General features: G+C 37.5%; 1 protein-coding gene across 1 annotated transcript in view; it reads right to left on the reverse strand.

Annotated features, from left to right (window-relative positions):
• Positions 1-1,964: 1,964 nt before the first annotated feature.
• LOC140337695 (sodium/calcium exchanger 1-like) overlaps positions 1,965-22,942 on the reverse strand; it is a 47,594-nt gene continuing 26,616 nt past the window's right edge. The window contains 5 exon segments of the mRNA XM_072421497.1: positions 1,965-5,591; positions 8,311-8,583; positions 8,993-9,092; positions 9,542-9,561; positions 9,659-9,885. Coding sequence (XP_072277598.1) covers positions 5,215-5,591; positions 8,311-8,583; positions 8,993-9,092; positions 9,542-9,561; positions 9,659-9,885 — 997 coding nt within the window. The 3' untranslated portion in view covers positions 1,965-5,214.

The raw sequence follows: 22,942 nt of genomic DNA on the forward strand, positions 1-22,942 counted from the left end.
TTAAAATCAAGCAACCAAGACACAGGCCTGCAATTTTGATGAGTACAGAAATTTTAGTGAGGTTCACAGCAGCTGGAGACACTGACAGTGACAATTTGTAACAGCAGATGGTGCAGAAATATGTCTTTTCATGTCATAGGAAACAGCACAATATATTACTGCAGTCAGGTGAAAGGCTACAGATCTGAGACAGCAGGAAAAATAGCAAATAGAAGGAAAGTGGCATTTATCTTTGCTCTTACTGTAATATTGGGACCTAACACAGTGGCCTACAAAAAAAGGACTAGTAGAAATTTAGATGATGGTAAAATTTCAGGGAAACTGACAAGGGTGAGAAAGTATATCCTTTAATCTGTTATAGGTCCCTGGGTCTTGTATTTGCTTCTTAAAACAGCAATGTCCCTCTTAGATGGACCCAACCCACCTCATGCTGTTTGCTCCTCTACAACAAAAAGTGGAACCAATAAAACAAAAAAGAGAGGAGCCATCAAAGGCTGAAAAACACTAAGATTTAAGGACAAAACCCTCATAAACAAATAGTGGTTCTATTTCTTTGTCACAGATCTTAATTACAAGTTTTACAAAAAGATCTAAAGCTCTCCATGTGTTACAATTTAAGTGTACAATGTCTTTTAGATTGACAAACAACCATATAGTGCACAGCCAGCCTGACTGGATACATATTGACTGATTAGTTCAGGATAGTCCTCAAATCCAAATAGTTTTAGTAAATCTACTCTTTACACTGCTTCTACGTAAAATGCCAAAATTTAGTTCTATTGCGCCATGGCTTGATGACAGAATTGATTGCCAATATAAGTATGAAGGTGAAGCAAACCTGTAATAGTGGCAACATGGGGATTGTACTACATGACCTCCTTCTAAATATGTGGGCTTCCTGGTTCTTATTTTCACAAAATGCTTTTATTACTTCCTGAGAAAACATGTAGATTACACATGCAGAACAGGCAGATGAAATTCTTCATTCCTACCTGCATGCTTGCTTCTGGACAGTGACAGTGGTTTTTGAAGCAGGATGGTCAGAATGAGAGTAAGGCAACCCCCATACTGTTTTTATGACAGCTTTATAAAACCACCATTATAGATACAACTAAACGTGTGCTTTAATGACATATCTATATGGCTATTTTTCATTAAAAAAATACAAAAATAAAATTTATGTAAGTGTCACTGAGGTATGTCACTGTGTAAAAGTAGGGAAAGCAAGAACAGCTATTGCTGGTTCAGATGCATGTCAAATGACGGGAATATATGTTTAGGTAACTCTTTCATAGTCATACTGAATGCAGAATGTCAAAAATGTACTGAAAGATATTGAGGTCACAATATTACAAAGTATTTTATACACATATAAGGAATAATAGTACAATATCAGTTTTGTGATAGATGGATTGGAAAACTTTTAATGTTAGGTTCCAATAGTATAGGTGTCTTTAACCAGTTAAAAGCTGCTTATGTTTAAAGTATTCTGCAAATAGGTTCAGGTTGCCCTTGGCAATCATTTCTATAGTTCAATTAACAGAAATCCAGGTGACTAACAGGTTTTTAAAACACTGCCTACACTGCAGATATTTGGTGCGTTACTGTGTGACCATCTGGTGAATTAACCCAATGTAGCCCTGATTGTGCTTAGCTAGCTGCAAGTGATTGCAATCATGGCTTGTTAAGGTATGCCTAGTAACTCACCTAATTCCATCATTGTGGGCAGATGTTAATGAGGACAGGAGTTCAATTAAAAGATTGTGAAAGGCAGCCAAGAAACAACTTAAGCCTATTTCTAGAGAAAAAAACAGCAGCTTGGTGGCAAAACACTATTTTCATTAACAGGTGGCATATAATTCTCCAAGAGTGACAATGATATTTTTGACTTTCTCCTTGCAGAAATGTTACACATTTCAACTGCTGAATATGTGGGTAGTTACTTCATTTAATTCTACACACAGTTAATCTTCTACCTGTTCCAGAAGCAGGTATCATTTATTCACAGGTTACAACTGAATGTGGACATGCTGCCACAGTTATACATTACACTAAAATAATTTCACACACACATATCTGTAATTTTTTCATTCACACAGCACCATTTACCTGTCATACATAAGTTGCCATATGTACAATACAGTGCACCACACTTATAAAAACATTAGATAACTATATAGTATATACAGTTCAACTAAGTGAAATGAACTCACAGAGATACATTCATATTACTGTGACAGTTCAGTACTCTTTATCCCACACTGTTCCTTTTTAACTTTCTTATTTAATCCTTCTTCTAGGAATTATTTAGAACAGGGGTGCACATTTCCTTCAAAAATAATTTCTTAATATCCTTTCATACTATCTTTCATAAATAATTAGGTGGTTAATTAAGTTTGGGTCCTTAGGTTAAGTTCAGTATATAGCAGCAATACTCCATGCCACTCCAAAGCCTAAGAAAAGTAAGGTATTAGAATAATGATCTCCAATTTCCTTGTTCCTGATTGCCCTCAAAGATATGTCAAACTCTATAGTCAAATTAAGTGGAATCATTGCTTAAGGTGCTACATGAGGTCTACTTACACGTAATCTAAACCTTACCTATAGGACCCCCTTTCAACCTGAACTACAAACAATTACCCCATCTAGAGGGTAATAGGGTAAATGAGCTGGCACACATTTAGTACTTAAAGTGAAGAAAAAAATAAAATACATAAAAAACAAGATAAAAAAAGGTTTAAAATATACAGTTCTTCACAAACTACCAAAACCTTTCAGAGTCCACTCATTCCCATGGATTTGAAAAGGTCTTGGTTATAATATTACACACTTTAAAACACTCCTATTATAATTTGGAACATTTATTAAAAGGACAATACACGTGGATCATTTACTTCACATTTACATTTACTTAACATTACTGTAATACTTTTTATTATGTTAATAATGTTTACTGCTCAGTTTCCCAATAGGTAAACCTGATGGACATGTGTGTATTTCCAACCTAATTTTGTAACTGTGGGGCATAAAGTTGTGAAAATTACATTCACTAAACGTTTACTACAGTCAAACCTTAAAGGTGATCAATTTACTTTGGGTTGATTGATGCAATATAAAGATGTCCTTTGGAAATTGCAGCTTGTTTATCTCAGAGTCCATGAACTATTTTCTAGAGTATTCAGCTGTAAAATAATGAAAGGTGGCTCAGTCTTTATCAACTGGAGAACAGCTGGGATCTCATTCTATTTAAATACTCATATCCAACAAAGGCTGACAAAATTAAAAAGGAGTAAGAGGGCTCCATGCATTCCAAAGAAAACACCAATTCGAGATGTCTGCCCTAAAACTTTTTCATCAATAACTCACTAATAGAAATAATAGTTATGTAATAAAATAATTAAATCCAAATTACAAATGGTATATCTGAAGAATAAAATATTAAAGCTATGTGTGTTTAAAGTACATTTGTCTTGAAAGAAATATGTGGACTGCCGTTGCTGACCTCTGTCTGAAAGTATGGCTTCAACACTTTATGAGTCATTAAACTTGAACAAGTTTTTGAATCAGGAATATCAGGGAAACATCAGAAGTCCTCATCCTCTTATTAAAGGCAAGAGATTTAAGGAATTGAAGCACGGTCAGCATCCAGAGAATGAGCATTTTCTAAAGGGCAGCATGGAGCCCAGTTTGTTGTTTAACCTGTAAATGAAGGCAGTAAATACTAAAGTGTTGCTTTTGCTGCGACTACAAGGTATGATTTCACAGCACAGAGCAGTGTTAGATGACCTGCTCACTTCTTTTCAGGTAACAGATTGAAATATCTTTTGTTTTAAATTATACCATAAATGGATATTGTAGGTAGACTTTGATATGCCCCCTTTGATATAAAACTACAGGCTGCTTTTAGCCTCAATACAACTGTAATTACAAAGCCAATTAAAATGCATACAAATATGGGTCTTTTTCATGCATATTTGTGAAGCTTATTAGATGCTCTTTTATATAAAATATTTTAGTTTTTTTACGGTCCCATTATCATACCATGCTAATTTAATAAAAGATGAAAATGTTTTTCAAAGTTTTTGGGAGAATGCTACACTACAAGTTTTTTAACCCACTAACCCACCGATCTGAGATGTTATTTCACATCCTAACCTCCCCCTACCCTACCAAATTTTTATTTTTGATATCATAATATTTTCTGAACATTCAATTTACTTTAAATTTACAGTTAAAGGCCAAGTCCCGGCATTTTATATTAAAATCTTGGAGGACAACTGGTGTTATAAACTGACTTTTTATATTCTTTAAAAATGTAAGTCATTATGAAGCAAAAAAACATTGGATTCTGTGATTTTTCACTTGAATATTGAGCCTTCTTTATCATGGCCTTTTTAGCACTGCAGTGCTGGGATCTGAGATGTTGAGATCTCATTGTTGGGGTTGCAAGAGATGTAGAAGCTGTTAGGAGATTCAGGCCACTGGTGCTCTGTAGAAAGAACATATTCATTTTGAACATACTTAGTCCTTGAACTTTTCAGACCTCTCAGTGATATCCTGTCATGCCATATTCAGTGCAATTTTGCATGTGACAATTTTCAGACCTGTAGATGACTTATAATGAGAAGTGTTCTTGAACATAGCTGAACATTTTCCTGATTTAACTGCAATTCCTTACAATGGAAGATCCCAGTAAATAGTGGAAGCCCTGGATGTGACTGCTTGTCAGTTTGTACTGCTTAAAAAAAGCGCTGATGGCCCAACATCTTTGGGAGATATGTCACTCATATTCTGTGTCTATCAGTTCATTACCACTTCCAGATGTGGTTGGTGGATTTCACTGCTGTAACTGATTTTTATTGCCTCACCGTGTCATTACAATCATAAATTAGAACAAAAATAACTGTGCAAGAAGTCTTGGATATAACAGTGCTTTCCAATATTGAGTAGATAAGGTTGGTCAATTTGTTTCAGTCTTAATCCTGGCAGAACAATATACATAATTGATTGAGGAACAGAAAAAAATTGGGAAGACAACACTGTAAAGAGGAATACCATTTTGCACCAGGTGTTTTTTACATTGTTATTGTCTCTACTGTAAGTTTTGTTTTTACATATAAATAGCTAAAAAGTTGTACTCCAATTGACTAAGTGATTCTGGGAAGACACATTTCATGGACAGCTGTAGTTCTTTGCTTTAATGAACAAAATACTTTAAAAGCCAGGAATATGGCAGTATGCCTCTAGAGATGCAAGTAGAATGTAAACCAACCAAAGGCCAATGAAGAGAAGACTTGTCAGTATTTTAGGAATCCGAGGACCTCCAAGCTCTCCTCCTACTGGTGGCCGTCGGCGGTAAAGCAGAACACAGAGGCAGACAATGGAGAGCCCTGTGAAGAGGGTTACAGAAAAGGCCAGACTCCCTGGGTCCACATGAAAGGTTTTGCCTTTTCCAGTCCAGTATATAGCAGCAATACTCCATGCCACTCCTAAGCCTAAGAAAACATTAACTGCATTGCTACCAGTCACGTTACCAATGGATGCATCAGCATGGGGATCTTGAACTGCTGCCACCTTGCTAGCAAATGTGTCTAAGGAAACAATAAAAAATAAAATTACATATTTACAGTGTACTAATGAAAACCATACAACTCTTTTAACAAAATAATCCTCTCAGCAGATTGTCTTGCCTGTTTGTGAAATTAAGACATATAATAATCTGAGGTCTCAGTATGATTTAGTTGATGAGTGTAGACAACCAGGAAAAATATACTTACATTTGGAACCCCAAATCAAGTTTGTAGTTCATACCAGCACTTAAGTTCCTGGATATGGCAGATGTAGGTAATAGGTATAATATACCCTAAAAATCTCCGGACAGCTAATTATTTATCTTGTACTTGTTTTCATGCAGTTGTCTGTTGCTTATTTGTGCAACAATAATACATAAATGTAACTAAGATATACTGAAAGGCCATTTAGTAATTTCTTGTTTGAGATATGCATTAACCCCAAATACTAAACTTTATTTGGAGCTTGATCTATCATGCGTGGTAATAATATATTTGAATGGCAGTATTACAGCAATTTATATATTGTTATTTTTTATTAAAAATTATAAAATGGGGGCAGTAGGAACTACCTGCCCCAGACACAGCCAATAAGGGTACATATTGTAAAGACCATTTGGATAGGTTAATCTCTAGCCTTACACATATTACTAGACAAATCCAGCAACATGGGACCATTAGCAACCACACAAATTATATATATATATATATATATATATATATATATAGATATATATTTATATATCATTAGTCAATATTTTTTTTTATTGTAAAAACATTGGATATGGCAATCTTGTCGTTTTCAGATTCTTTATCTTACTTGAGGCCCTATATATAAGACCTGTCTAACTAGGAACATTGGAAGCAGCACAGGCATCAATCATTAATGTTTGGGGGGCACTTCTTTTCTGACCACCATTGTCAGTGTTCACTACAAAGACCACCAATGTAAAGGGGCCCTTCTCCACTGACCCCAACATAAGGGGGCTATTTTCCACCGACCATCAATCAATGTAAGGAAAGTAAAGATGCTGCACTGACCACTATTTAAAAGGATCATTTCTCCACTGACCACCAACATTAGTAGACGCTACAATTTTACTTTCCTATATTTTGTCATATGTTATAATATATTCCAAAAATAAACTCCATTTTAAATACAGTATGCTAGGTATGCCAGTGCACAGATCAATAGAAGTAACACATATCAATTAGGATGTAGACAAGCCAAAAATTGTTTGGACAGCAGGGGTTGGAAAAATGGACTTTCTAGCAACTTTTTGGGATAAAAGCAATACAAATCCCTAATCACAAATGAACAGCACAACATTTTATTTTTCCAAACTAGAAATTTAAACTGGTTTCATCTTGCCCCTTAGAAAAAGATAGGACCCTAAGTACTTCAAGCAACAACATGAAGCCCCAAATTCAATGCTCTTTTCCTACTTTCAAAAACGACCTTTTGTCCAGTCCATGCTTTGCACCCATGCTGCCTTCCACAGCCTTACTGACCAGAATGAGCATGCAGCGACAATCCACATGCCAAGAGGTAATCTCCTCAATATACTCTGCCTTGCTCTCAGAACCCACGCAGGATCACCCCAGCACGTGAGGGCTTGGGTACAGGGCCTAGGGTTGGATCTCTCAGAGGAAAAATGGGAGGAGGTGTGGTTCCAGAACACCTTAATAGTAGAAACTACTAACAAAGTCAAGTTCAGGTGGTAACAAACCCTGCTCCACATCTCCAAAATTTACCCCCTCTCCAGCGGGGAAGTGGGCTCCATGTTTCACACATTGTGGTGTTTTGCTATGCCAAACTAATCTTAGGCTTCAAATTGCAACCCTCACCTGCCATGGTACTGTTACAGTCTAGTTTGGGGGACTACCCCTGTGTAAACGGCTGCTACATATTTTTAATGCAGTTAAACTTAATATCGCAAGGTCTTGGAAATCCAGGAAGTGGAATTAATGAAAAACCCACAGCTCTGGAACTAGATGGGTATGAGAGGTTTCTGAATGTCTGGCAGCCATGTACTTCCAATTCGGATTTCCAGGCTCTTTTAACCAATGGTACTTGATAATTTGAAGCAATGTGGGGGTTTGTAGATTTGTTTACCTCCTCTACTACTATTGAGATCTGTACCAGGGTAAAGTGATAACAGTACCCTCACCCCTTCCCCATGTAACTTCCCTCCCCCCCTTTTTCCATTACCCGGGGGTTCCCTGGAAACTGACCTTCAGCATTTTTCTTATCTGGTCACAATTTTTACAATCTCACATTGTATGACTGGTTTTATGCTATTTAAATCTAAATACAGTATTTTTATATATCTATATATCTACTTGTGTTAAGCTGTTGTTTTTTTTACATGGTTTGTACTGTGCGTTTGCACAACTCAACTAACTTTTTGCAATAAAATACTTATAATAATGGCATCATATCTGAGAATGAACACTTTCCTCTTTACAACACATAATGCCTGAACTTTGTGTGAATTTTAGTGCAATCACATCCACATCTGCTAAGAATGTATATAGTATGCCTACACATCTCCATTAATGGTAAATTACAGTTGTCAAAAGTTTAAAATTGGATTGTAACTATCCATACATGAAGTAGAAAATTTACTCTTGTGTTAATGATTATCTTTTAATTCACTCACAGTCTATGAAAAGCTAACCCTTTCCCACCACAGTAAATCAGCATTAATATGTTTCTAATTGAGAGTACAGTCCATACCTGGCACAGATGTACCCAAAGCAACAAAGACCACAGCGGTGACGGAGTCTTTAAGCCCAACAGTGCAGCCAAAGTGTGCAGCCAGGTCGCCAGTGACAGCAGTGAGGATCCCAATGATGCAGATGGAGACCAGAAAGCAGGCCCAGCCCCCCCAGTACTCAGTGGGTGGCACAAAGGCAAAGAGAACCTTCCAGAAGACGGTCAGGAAATGCATGATGTAGTCACAGCAACTGGGCAGCCCTTCCTCACTGTTCTCCTCATCATCATCATCTCCTGCCCAGGATGGGACATGCAAAAGGGGAGGAGGAGAAGGTAGAGAAGAAAATAACAGTGGTGGAAAAAGAAGGAAAAATGAACCAAAGTGACAAAAGAAAAAGAAGAGGAAGAAAGGAAAAACTCAGGGTTTGGAAAAAATAAAGCAGTGCAGTAGTAGCATGCCAATAGGAAAAGGGAAAGAAGTTAGTGGCATGGATGCGGGATACTAGTGAAAAAGCATGTGTAGGTGTACATTACTGGTGAGAAATGTAGTAAGCATATTGACAGTTAGTGTATATCATATCTTTGAATGTGTTGTGATCTTTTGTGTACTGGAAGAAGTATAGTCCTGTATATTAAGTTTGTTTGTGTGTTCATATTGTACTGATATAAACATGCAGACAATCTATATTCATTACAAGCTTACCTGCGCTGACCGTTACTGCACTGACAAACTGTTCTCTCCAGCTGCTGCTTCCAACAACCAAAGCCAAATTTGCCTTCTTAATCAACTTGTCTACTGTGCTCTATGTTTAAAGCAAAGGAAGCAAAATACAGGTAACAAACTTGAATAATATTTTCAGCATCATTGGGCATAATAGGAAAAGAGCTGTCAAGATCATTTACAATACGCCAAAGAAGAAAAAAACCAAAGCACAAGAGAGAAGACAACGTAAAGTCACTATACAAGTACTGAAGGCCAATGCAGACAGAGGAGATGGTAATGACACAGGCGTCAAACAGTCATGGCAACAGTAAAAGAAATAAGGACATTTGTGGGAATTATTTATTACATTATCCATACAACTATTGTTAAAATCCACTCTACACTACTGTCACTATTTACAACACAGTCTGTATTTACAGTCCATTCATAAAACGTGGGGCTCAGAGTAAAGAAAGTGGCCCTCTGGAATTCTATCTGCCTAATGCAGCACAGAGAGCTTTAGAAATGGGGGAAAACCAGGTTTGTGACTTTCATTTCTCCACTGGCCTCTAAATTCAGCAGATTCCAATGTGCATACAAAGACTTTGTAACTTTTATGGCACAGCCACGGGTGCTTTTAAAATGATCCATTAGGATATAAAATACCTATTAAATTCACAAATTTCTCCAGTTCAATTTTTTTGTGTGTGTTTTTTGTATGTGCTTTGTTTTAATATGCTATTTCACACAAATCCGTGGTTTGATTATCTTTTTTTTTCATTTTCTTGTTTACTTTACCTCCTCTCTGCATTTCTGGCTCCCCAAGTTCAATAAAGAAGTTCTTGTTTTTCTCATACTCCTCATCATCAATTATCTGTATCTCGATGTATCGCCTAAAAAACAGAGGCATTTGTTTATTTTCTCCTTATCTGGTTGATATTTATGTACATAAACAGTATATGTATGTTTGTTTATAAATAATGCTAGTAGTACTTCAAAAAGCAAAGAGTTCAGTGAACATTTGATAAACGATTGTCCAGGCTCCATAAAGTTTTTTGTTTTTTTTTTTTGCTTTGTTTGTGATTAGCTCACAGTGAGGATTTTATACTGTAACTAACACCACGCTGTCTGATAATATGTTGAGACAAATATCTGTCCTAATTGCATTTTTTAAAATCTTGTACCTGTTCTGACTTACATACAAATTCAACTTACAAACAAACCTACAGTCCCTATCTCGTATGTAACCTGGGGACTACCTATACGCATTGGACCAAGGCTCTATGTTCCCTTTACTCTGTTAAGAGTTGTCCTTTTTAGATTGATGTACATGTCTCTTTAAAAATGGCATATTTAAATATTACAAAGGTTCTACTACATCATTGTATCTGGTATTTAGAAGAGCCAGTATATACATTTTTTGGATTTTCTAGTTTTTGGACAGTCAGAGAGTTTACAGGCATGTGTGTTCTGTTTACATACTCTATACTAAAAGATAACCCTCTGTCTCATTTTAGAACATGGTGAAATAAAAAATAGTTCAGCAACGGACAAATCACTCATTACTCTTCTTTATAACTCTTTATAGTGAAGTGTACAGCAACATGCTTCAAGGATGACTTCATCTATCAACAACAATTATTTTTTGCAACTTATCAGTGCTTAGGTGTAGTGGCTGCATTAGGAGCATTTAAAGCAAAAAACAGAAAATACTTGTTTGTCTTGCCAGAATGCAGTGACCTTTTAATTCCTGGGAGCTTAACTAAAAACCTACAACATTTGTGATTATAAGATAGAGAAAAGGGGGTTGAGGCTCGAGGTTCAATGCAAAAAAATAATTATGTATTTGTACAGTGTTGATCCATACATAATTGTAGAGATACAACGCTTGATTACATCAATTCATCCCAACTCCTGTTATATAGTCACAGGTTTGGGGTGTACATGCTAGACTTTAAATTTCCTAGTACCATACAGTAAAGGATAAATATAAGACCTATTTGGTCTGTATATAGTTTAAGCACAATTGAACAATTTACATCTTATCCAAAATTATTATTACGTTTTAATAAAAATAAAGAATGAAAAATAAACATTTTGAATTCAAATGGCTAAACAATGCTGGTATTTAACTGAAAACATACTATTTATCTATGTGAATACTGTAAAATTAACATAGTCCAAAGCGTATTCAATATTTACAATCTATGGTGTTCAAAGACATCTTTGCCACTAATTGTATAACACATAACGAATCTCTGACATTTATCTTCAGATACCATATGCCATGATAACTAGCCATGATACACAAAAAGAAATATTATAGAGACTATAGTTTCATATCTGATATATTGATGGGTTTAAAATTGGTATAATTGTTTTTACCAATGTTTAATCACTATTTAAATATATAAAGTATTTTACTCACATTTAGTAAAGAAGTGGCCTAGCTAGAAAGATCAAAAAGGCAAATCAGGCTGTTGTTGCACTAATGGGAATTTTTTAAAATAATTATTTAAAATTGTTTATTGATAACTAGTATTAGGTTGATAGGTTATTGATGATAAAATTATAGTTAATAAAAAGTTTTTAGGTACCTACTCACATATTATTATTAGACGGAATCATGTCATATAGTGAAACCCAAAAAAGTTCAAAAATAATTTTGCAGGTGTGTTTCCAAATAGTATTGGTGCCTTATCTTCGGAGGAGTACGGCTGTGAGTTACAGCAATATACCCCATCTGAGGAAAAATATTTCAAAATAAGGGGAGTGGGAAATTGTTTTTTAATAAATACATTACCTTATAGTCAAAAAATGTAATAAATCTAAAATGCTGAGTGGCTTAAAAAACATACATCAGAGGGTGTACTTGCATTAGCTGTGTCCTGGTGTCAGCAGCCCGGGGGCTGTGTATGTCCGAAGCCAGCTTAATATAGGCATGGCTTCTGGTTAATGCTAGTATGCAGATTGGCGTGCACGCGTCATGGCAGGCGCACGCTTGCCGCCAGGCCAATCAGTTCCTTTTTAACTTTTTTGGGTTTCACTATATGACATGTACCACAGAGGTGATTCCGTCTAACATAATAAATTGGTAGGTACCCCAAAACTTTTTATTAACTATAATTTATCATTTAACTAAAAGTTATCAAAAAATAATAATAAATAATTGTAAAAAAATGTTTTCCATTAGTGCAACAACAGTCTGATTTGCCTTTTTGACCTTTTTAGCTAGACTGCTTCTCTACTAGTGATTACTCTTAAATAGTGATTATACATTGGTAAAAACAATTATACCAATTCTAAACCCATCAATATATCAGATATTGAACTATAGTCTCTATATTATTTATTTTTGTGCATAAGTTATCATGGCATATGGTATCTGAAGAAAAATGTCAGAGATTCTTTATGTGTTATACAATTAGTGGCAAAAATGTCTTTGGACACCATAGATTGTAAATATTGAATACGCTTTAGGCTTTGTTAATTTTACAGTATTTAGATGAATAATATGTGTTCAGTTAAATACCAGCATCATTTAGCCATTTAGATTCATAATGTTTATTTTTCATTCTTTATTTTTATGAAACATAATAACTATATTTGGATAAGATGTAAATTTTCACATGTTGTTCTATTCTGCTTACACTATATAGAGACCATACAACTTTTGCAAACAACATACCCCTGAGGAAGCCATCTTTAGGCAAAACGCGTTGGGATATATATGACCAAAATAGGTCTTATACTTATCCTTTACTGTATGGTACTAGGAAATTTAATGTCTAGCATGTGCGTCTCAAACCTGTGACTATATAACAGGAGTTGGGATGAAATTATATATTCAAGCTTTGTATCTCTACATTTATGTATGGATCAACACTGTACAAATACATCATTATTTTTTTTCATTGAACCTCGAGCCTCAAACCTCTTTCTTTTCTCTATCTATTCATCACAAACAATCTATGTATCAATAGAGGTGGCTCAACCTATATACTAAGGTAAGGGAAGAACCAACCTTTATTACAAAACCTATAACATTGTTATCTTTTAATATTCCCCAATACCCTTTTTAACATTGATGAACAAAGGAAGAAGTAGAAGGTTGAACAGAATAGCCTAGTAATTCTAGATGAAATCTGAAGGTTGAACAGGATTGAAGTGCACTTAAAAAATGCAGAATTTGTGTTGTGTAACGTTTTTGGAATGAATGAACTGCCAAATGCAACACTTAGCAACATACACATGGTTAACTAAATTGAACTCAAAACTCAAGTATGGTGGATTCTTATATTTGGAAATGGAAACTTAAGAAAATAAATGGCACTTTGGTGGAAATGCCAGCAAAAATAAATCCATAGTAAAGGGGCAATCATCCTTAATGTGCATAAGCACCAAGATACCAGGTGAAAAAAAAAGACAAAGAAACCTAAAAAAAACTAACTAGTCTAGTCACATCTAGTGTAGCCACTGGTAAGCTGTATTATATACTATTTTTGTTTTTAGGTTTAGAGTTGGCATGGGATATAAATGTATCAGCTGTATAGTGTGGCAGGTGTGTATAAAGCTCAATGTTGCCTATAAAAAAAAATCCCAATTTTTTGGCAGAATAAACAGTAAACTAGCAAATATTATACGTTTCATAGTTAGGTTGAAAAGACACAAGTACATTAAGTTTAACCACTAGAGAATTAAACATATTCCAGATAAAAACCTTATTGACATTTGACCTTATTGACAGTTGATCCACAGGAAGGCAAAAAAAACTCTAATTCTAATTCTAATTCTAACTCTGGTTCTAATTGGTCCAACCGGGAAAACAAATTACCTCCTGATCCCGTGAGGCAATTGGATGTTCCCTGGATCAACAGCCTCTGTTGTCTTTACTTTAAAACTCTAAAGTAAAAATCTGTGCTTTTAGAAAAGCATTCAGCTTTTTCTTAAAGCAATCTATAGCACTTGCTGAAACTACATCCTGGGGAGCCTATTCCACATTTTCACAGACCTTACTGTAAAGAATCCCTTGTTTTTTGTGAATAATTGAGAAGTGAAACGAATTCTCTATATTGACCATTTATATATTTATATAGGGTGATAATACTCCCCCTTAAATGTCTCTTCTCAAGGGAGAAAAGATTTAGTTCAGCTAATCTCTCCCAATAGCTGAGCTATGAGGTGTTAAACAGTAAAGGTCCCAACACTAAACCCTGGGATACAACACTAAAAACCTTGGACCAGGCAGAGTATAATTAATCACTACTGTCTGAATGGGGTCTTGAAGCGAGTTCTAAATCCATTTACAGATTGGTTTTTCTAAACCCATAGACCCTAACCTGCATATTAACTGGTCTGTAGTTACTTGGAAATGACTTTGCTCTGTTTTTAAGGATAGGTACCACATTGGTCAATCCATTGGTACAATGCCAGTGATTAAAGAGTGTCTAAAAATGAAAAACAATGGCTTTGAAATAACTGAGCTCAGTTATTTGAGGACACATGAATGTAATCCACCAGTCCCAGCTGCTTTACAAAACTTAATTTTATCCAACTGTTTCTCAGTGATATCAATTTTGAGGAATTTTGGCTCGTTTAAAGCTGTGACATTGCTATTTGCATTTTGAACTTGAGCTCTGCTTTTTTTCTTTGTGTATACAGATTTAAAAATAAAAAGTCTGTTTAGTAAAATTGCCTTTTCTTTATCATGTTACCATCCCTGATGCACCATTTAAGGGGCCTATAAGCTCAGATCTGATCTTTTTGCTAATAATATATGTTAAAAAAAATTACTTTCTTTTGCAATTAGCTTTTTTTACATTTTTTGTTATATTCTTTATGATTTTCAAATGCAGGTGATACTTTATTTTTATATTTATGGAATAACCTTTTCCTATTCTTGGCTTTTTTAACATTAGCTTTGAGCTACAAATATTTTAATTTTAAACGTCTTAAAAGTATTGCCCATGGGAATATATTTTGCAGTGTGTTTGTGTAGAACTTTGGAAAATGTACTTAAAATTAAATGTTTTAATCTTTCGTGTTTTTGTTTCCTGTTTACAATTTACATTAAATGAAATTATATTATAGTCACTGCTACACAGATTTTCTTTTATATTTACATTTGTTCTAAGCTCTGCATTGTTAGAAAATACTAGGTCAGCAGAGTACATTTCCAGTTGGGGCTTATATAAACTGTACCATGTATCCTCTATTAAATTCATACAAGTCAGCCCTTTTGCTGACCCTGTCAATGTCAGGGTAATTAAATTTACCCATCACTACCACTGTCCCAGCCTATGCAGCCCTTTCTATATGTGCAAGTAGTTGGTATTCTATATCAGGGGTCGGCAAAGTTTTATGGCCACTAGGCCATTTATGGGGAGGGCGGGAGCACACTAGGCCGGACCTGCCCTAATGACTCCACCCACAACCAGGGAACACCCCCTGAAGTGAAATCCCTCTCTTCCGTATGCATTGCGGAGGAGAGGGATTTACCTTCAGGGAGCTTGCCTTATTTACAGTAGTATCAATGCCCGCCGCGGTAGCACCGGAGCTCGGCTGTAGTTCCTAACACAGGTTGCTGGCTGACATTAGGCTGGATCGAGTTAGCCCGAAACGAACAACCGGCTAGGCCTTATCTGGCCTAAAGACCGGAGTTTGCAGACCCCTGCTCTATATTTCTTCTTTAGCACTGGGAGGCCTATAGCAGACTCCAAAAATTACCTGTGTATCCCCATATGCAACACCATCCATAATGTCTCAACATCATCACATGCTTCTTCTTTCACATTCACTTTCAGATCACCTTTCACCTACAGACAGACACCACCACCTTTTTATTTTACTCTTATTACTCGATTTTACTTTTACTGTTAACAGCCCAGTCATGTGAAGTACAAAGCCAGGATTCAGCAATACCAACTACCAAGTCAAAATGCTCTTCATTCATTGAGGCTTCCAACTCCCCTATTTTGTTTGCCAGACTTCTAGCATTGGTGAACGGGCTCTTTAAACAATTGCTGCATTTACCAGCAGTGTTTGCCAAACAGTTTTGTTTTTTTCAGTATAAATAGTACTGTACACTCCATTGTTTGTGTGTAACATGGGAAACTCCTTATATTTACAGGCAGCATGGTGGCTCAGGTAGGAGGTAGCACTCTAGCCTTTACAGCTCTAGGTCTCAGGTTCAAATCCCATCCAGGACACTATCTGCATGGAGTTTGCAGGTTCTCCCCGTGTTTGCATGGGTTTTTTTCGGGTACTCCAATTTCCTCCCACATTCCAAAAACATGCAGTTAGGTTAATTGGCTTCCACCACAAAAAAATTGACCTTAGACTGTGATAAAGACATATGACTATGGTAGGGACGTTAGACTGTGAGCTTCTTTGAGGGGCAGCTAATGATATGACTATGGACTTGTACAGCGCTGCGTAATGTGTTGACACTACATAAATACTGTGTAAGTATTAATATTTATTCATAACCTTCCCCCAAACTGTCCACAATCCACCGTCCACTGGTGACTGACCCTTTTCTGACCTTTCTGTCACCTTTTATGACTTTCCTATCCCCCTCTGTCCTAGTTTAAAAATTCTGCCAGCATTCCCATTAATCTTTTCCCCAGCACAGCAGATCCCCTTCGATTTAGGTGCACACCATCTCTGGCATATAGGTTGTACCCCAATGAAAAGTCACCCAATGAAAAGTCACCCCAATGCTCTGGAAATCCTTTCCTTTTACCACCACTTAAGCCATGCATTAAGCTGTCTAAGCTCTCACTCCCTTTCCTGTGAAACTCATGGCACAGATATTCCAGAGAATATAACCTTGGAGGTCCTTCCCTTCAACTTAATAGTTATTTAAACTGATTTGTAAGGATCCACCATTTTCTATGTATCCTTTCATTGGTTCCAACATGGACCAAGACAGCTGGGTCATGCCCAGCCCCTCCCAGTAATCTGTCCACTTGGTCAACCACATGCCAAACCCTAGAACCAGGGATACAGTAAACCATTCGCTTGAAGCGATCTGGGTGACAAACTTTTCTAATAGTCCTCTTGATTAAAAAATCCCTTATTACAACCAATTGTCTATGCCTTCCTGCATTGCCTTCCCCAATGGCTGTTAGGGGTAGCAGTAACATCGAGGGCTGCCACCTCTGGGTTTTCCGCCTACACTTCACATAACTTTGTAAATTTGTTAGGGTGCCTAAACACAGGGCTGGTGTTATGAGCCACCCTTTGAGCCTACAGTCCCAGGCGGTGCCCCTCAGCAGGGCGCACTTGGCCTATTCCCTCCAACGGTAGCAGTAGCACAGGGGTTTTTGGAATTATGCTCTAAGTGTTGCAGCATCCTTGTTTCCCTTTAGCTGGGTTTTTCCTCCCGGCATCCCCTGCACTGAGGCTGCACATCTGAGTGGAGTTGGAGCTGTGTTGCAGCTGATTAGCAGAGTGGTTCCTGAGCAATTTCATGCTGTCATTGGCTGCTGGGGCTTTATAGCCTCCTTGCTTCCCGTCTCCTGTGTCTGTTAGCTTTACCTGGGTTTATCTGTGCTGGAGAAATTCTTATGTTTTTCTGTTGCTGACCCTTGCCTGTTCCTGACATTCTGCTTGTACTCAACCTGGACCGACCTCTCCCTGTGACCCTGACTCTGCTTGTGCCCACTCTGTTGTAGCTCATTTGGTGGACTGATCTTTTGTGTTTTACTTCAGCTTGTTTTCTGAAATTTCTGGTGATTTCTGTACTGTTTACCTGTGGGCTCCTGGGCAGCTGCCGGCCCATCCCCAGACACCAGCATCCTGGGGGCAACCGAGTGCTGGGAGATGCAACCAGTGTCCCGGGGCTGAGCGGGGGCTTGCTACAGGTGGCGTTAGATTGGGGGACCGGTGGCTGGAGAGTACTGGTGCTGACCAGGGCTTTACAGCTGATCTTCATTTTCTGTGATCTTCTTCCACTTCATCTAACTACAGTAATCCAGCTCCCTACCTGCTCATCCTAATTTACCTCTCCACCCTCCACATCTATCTTATTAACTACCTGTTCAGTGAGCAGGAGACCCCTCTCAAGGTTATCCAGTGACCTCAGTGTTTCAACGCACTTCTCCAGTTTTCTAATAAATGTTTATTTGTTATTATAATCCTTTTAATAATATGACTCAAGAATGCAGGGTACCATCATCACAATATTCTATATCTGTAACTTACACTATGAATTGTATTTACTATATAACCAATACAGTTTGTTACTTTGTAGCAAAGTAATAACACAGCGCAACAAAAAAAAATCCACTTGCAAAATATTTTCAATATATTTTCAATATATTCCCAGCAAAAACAGAGAAGAAACATTACAGAATTTGAGAAACAAGCAAATCTTGCATATTTTGGTATTAAACTGGGGGACCAAGATAAGTATTGGACTCCCCATATGGTATGCAAAACTTGTGTAGAGTGTCTACGTCAGTGGAAAAATGGAAAACTGAAAAGTTTGAAATTTGGTGTAACTATGGTATGGTGAGAGCTGTGAATGTAAAAGGTTTCAATCGCTACAAGAAAAACAAGTGGGAGTACTAATTTGGAATCAGCAAGACGACCTGTGCCGCATGGTGCTGATGTTCTCAGTACACTGGACATGGAGTGTTCAGTACACTGGACATGGAAGATATACAGGATTTGGAGTGCAATCCAGGAGTTGGCAGTAGAAGTGAATATGGAGGAAGTGTTTCATCAAACCAGCAGTTCTCCCAAGAAGAGCTCAATGATTTAATACGTGACCTAAGTCTGTCAAAACAAGCATCTGAACTTTTAGTATCCAGACTAAAAGAAAAAAACTGTCTGAGACCGGAAGTTAAGATAGTGGTTTTTAGGACAGGAGAGGTGACACTCCTACCATATTTCAGTGAGGATGGAGACATTGTGTACTGTTGTAACATCCCTGGACTACTAGCCCATATGGGAGTACCAGAATACCGAGCAGAAGACTGGCAGCTTTTCATAGACAGTTCCACTTGAAGTTTGAAATCTGTTTTACTGCATAATAGCAATTGCTATACATCAATTCCAATTGGTCACTCAAAAAAACAAAGTACCCATGTTTCATCCGCTTGTGAGATAGTAGAGCAAAGCAGGATCACTGGAAAAGGGAAACATGAAAAAAGGTGGAGCGAACATCAATAATGAGCCAATGGTTGACAAAGAAAAAATCATTCTCCCACCACTACACATAAAGTTGAGAATAATAAAGCTATTTGTTGGAGCTTTGAACAAGGACAGTGATTGCTTCAAATACATTTGTAGATTCTTTCCTGGATTGAGTACTGAAAATGAAAACCAGGAATCTTTGATGGACCCCAGTTTCAGAAACTGATAAATGATTCACATTTTACAAGTTACATGACTGATACTCGTGACTCATACATCATGACTGAAGCTTCTGCATGTCACAGCTATGTCATGATTGTCAAAAACTTCTTGGGTAACCATAAATAACAAAATTATGAAGAAATGGTACAAAACTTGCTCTCAAATTTTAAACATTTGGGTGCTACTATGAGCAAAAAGGTACACTATCTCCATAGCCATTTGCAAAAATTTGCAGAAAAACTTGTCAATTTCAGTGAAGAACAAGGGAAGATGTACCATTAAGATATAACGGTGATGGAAGAAAGGTATCAGGGCAGATGGAATAGACACATGACTACTCCTGATCATCAGCATAAAGGGAAATCATACAAAATTTAATTTTGTATATGTAGGCATATCTAGTTTAATTTTGCTTAATTTTCATGTTTTAATAATTTTCTTTGATGGTATTATTGATGTAATTTTAAAAACTAGAGCCAATCTAGCAAAACCAATACCATCTTTGGAATCTGTGCATCAAACATAACCTAAAATGACTTTAATCTGTTTGGCAAGAAATGTTTGTTGACCAGTGTAATTCATGTATACAATATTCATAAATAATAAAATATAAGACCTTATGCAGTCAGATATTTTTTTATAAGACTGTAAAGGGACTGTCTTAGGGAAAATGAAAATCTAGCTCTTATTAATGCAGTGATTCTGTAAATTTTTTCTTCTCTTAATATTTATAGCCTTGACTACAAATAAATAAAAAGCAATATATATATATATATATATACCGTATTTTCCGGCGTATAAGATGACCTTTTAACCCCAAAAAATCTGTGCAAAAAGTCGGGGGTCGTCTTATACGCCAGGTACTTACCTGCAGCTTGCTTCCCCTTGCTTCATGTCCGGCGCGGTCGAGTCCCCGCTCTGTGCGGGGAGTATGAAGCAAAGGGGAAGCAAGCTGTACAAGAGAACGCGACCCTGCACAGGAGAACGAGAGCCTGGATTGGCTCTCCAGTAGAACCTGCCCAGAGGACTGCCTTAGAGGAGTGTGGAGCAGTGTAGGCTCCTCCTGTATCCCTGCGCCTTAGAGGAGTGTGGAGCAGTGTAGGCTCCTCCTGTATCCCTCCTCTAATTACCAGTACTGTACTGTTCCTTCTGCCTCTCAGATCTTGCACAATAGCGAGATCTGACAGGCAGAAGGAACAGTACAGTGATAGCAGACCAGTCTAACCAATTAAAGCAGTATACAACAACCAGCCAGTGGCCTGTAAGGTACATCACTTGCTGTGATTGGCTGGTTGTTGGTCTGTATCTGTAGCTGTAGCTGTTCATACAGTAAAGCACCAATACATACAATACCTTATATACAAATGTCCAACAGTCAAAACACCATCATGGCTGCACCAGCAAGAAGAAAGAAATATGAAGCCAGTTTCAAACTCAAAGTTGTAAACTTTGCCATGGAACATAATAACTGCGCTGCTGCAAGACCCCACATTGGCCAGAACTCGAAAAACAAGTAGCAGACATGGTGAATGAGCATCGCCAAAATGGTTATGTAGTGACAGGAAATCAAATACGTTTGTTTGCACTTCAGTGGGCCAAATCTAACCCAGATCACAGCAACAGATTTAAGGCCACTGTATCCTGGTGTACTAGATTCATGGGAAGGCATGATTTGGTACTGAGGCAAAAGACGAAAATTGCCCAAAAGTTACCTGCAGATCTTGATAGCAAAGTAAATAGTTTCCATCAATATATAATACGACAGCGCACTAAACATGGCTATGCGTTAAGTAGTATTGGAAATATGGATGAAACTCCAATGAATTTTGTATCAATCCTTTTTATTGGTTTTAACATAACAAAACACACATAGAAAATGTCACATGCATAGAAATGGGGGGGCTCAAAGCCCACGTTTACGATAAAACATTGTGAGACAAGTGTCACTTTTCATATACAGAACATTGTTGATATAGGTTGGGGACAACCGTAGGGAAGGTACTACTGTGGGCTGTTTCCATTTTCTAGGGATAATTGTCCTAGCCGCCGTAAGAAAGTGTCTAAACACATCTTTCTTACTAGCCTTTAGAGACCCAGGAAGGATGGATAGTAACGACATTTGGGGTGATATCCTTAAATCAGATCCAGTCACTGTGTTGTATATGTCAGCTATCTGATCCCAGAGCTTACGAATTCCCGGGCACTCCCACCAAATATGTAACATCGTACCCCGTTGAGAATGACAGCACCAGCACCTGTCGGGGAGTGAGGGAGACATACGATGGGTATCCGTGGGACAGAGATACCACCTGGAGATGTTTTTTTGATTGGTCTCTTGGGCCTTACAAGGAAGTGCCATAATATGGGTCAGAATAAATGCCTTTTCCCAATATCTCGTGTAGGTGGGAGCATTATTAGCATGTACTCTAATCAATATCTCATATAACTGGGAGATCACATGGATCGGCCTATTCGCGGAACATAGTAATGTTTCGAATGCTGTGCGGCTCCTCTGTACGCTATATGTGGCAAGAAATGTCGATAAAAAGGAGGATAATTGGCTCCCATTCTGTAGTATACTGCATATCTGCCTATTATCCTGAACCGTCCAGGATAAAAAAATGTTAACTTTCAGCACCGGGGCAAATGAGGGATTATCAAACAGGGGGGTCATGGGCCCTATCTTAGAGGACACGTGACCCGCCCTGAGGAGGCTGTCCCACTCCTTCAAGAGGTGTAATTGTAATATAGACCTGTCCACCCATATTAGGGAGCGAAGATCGATGGGGGATAAAATATTCTCCAATGGAACCCAGCTCTTCCTGTCTCTATTGTGGAACCAGTCAACTACCCGAGTCAGCATGGCTGCTCTGTAGTAACATCTGATATCAGGGACACCCGTGCCACCTAGAGCTTTAGGCCTAGTAAGATAACGGAGGACTATTCTGGGACGTTTTGTTTTCCACAAGAACTTTCTGCACATTTGCTGCAGTTTGCCTGTTAAGGTCGGCGGTAAATATATCGCGATCGTCTGAAAGAATTACAATGTTTGGGTAAAATATCCATTTTAAGAGTATTAATTCTAGCAAACCAAGATAGAGGTAATAGGTCATATCTGCCTAGTTCCGCCTTCAATCTACCCAGCAATGGCTCATAATTATAGCAGAACAATTTAGCACGGTCTGCTGCTATAAAGATCCCCAAATACTTGAGTTTTTCATTACAATGCCTAAAGGATGTATGGTTTTTAAGATATTGTACCTGGACTGGTTGGAGTGAAATATTTAGTATTTCAGATTTATCAAAATTTACTTTGAAGTTACTCATCACCCCAAATTTCTCGAATTCCTCCAGAATCGCCGGTATAGAAGTCTGCGGGGACGAGATATACATGAGCAGATCATCTGCAAATAGGGACAGCTTATATTGTTGTTTTCCAATCTGGATCCCTTGTACACTTGTGCATACAGTAAGGGGGGCAGTGGACATCCCTGTCTAGTAGTCTAGTACCATTAACAATAGGGAATAGATTCAAACCCCTAGGGGCTGAATAGAGCGCAAACTCCAATGAATTTTGATATGGTT

Source organism: Pyxicephalus adspersus, chromosome 9 (genome assembly GCF_032062135.1).
Source record: "Pyxicephalus adspersus chromosome 9, UCB_Pads_2.0, whole genome shotgun sequence".
Classification (NCBI taxonomy): domain Eukaryota; kingdom Metazoa; phylum Chordata; class Amphibia; order Anura; family Pyxicephalidae; genus Pyxicephalus; species Pyxicephalus adspersus.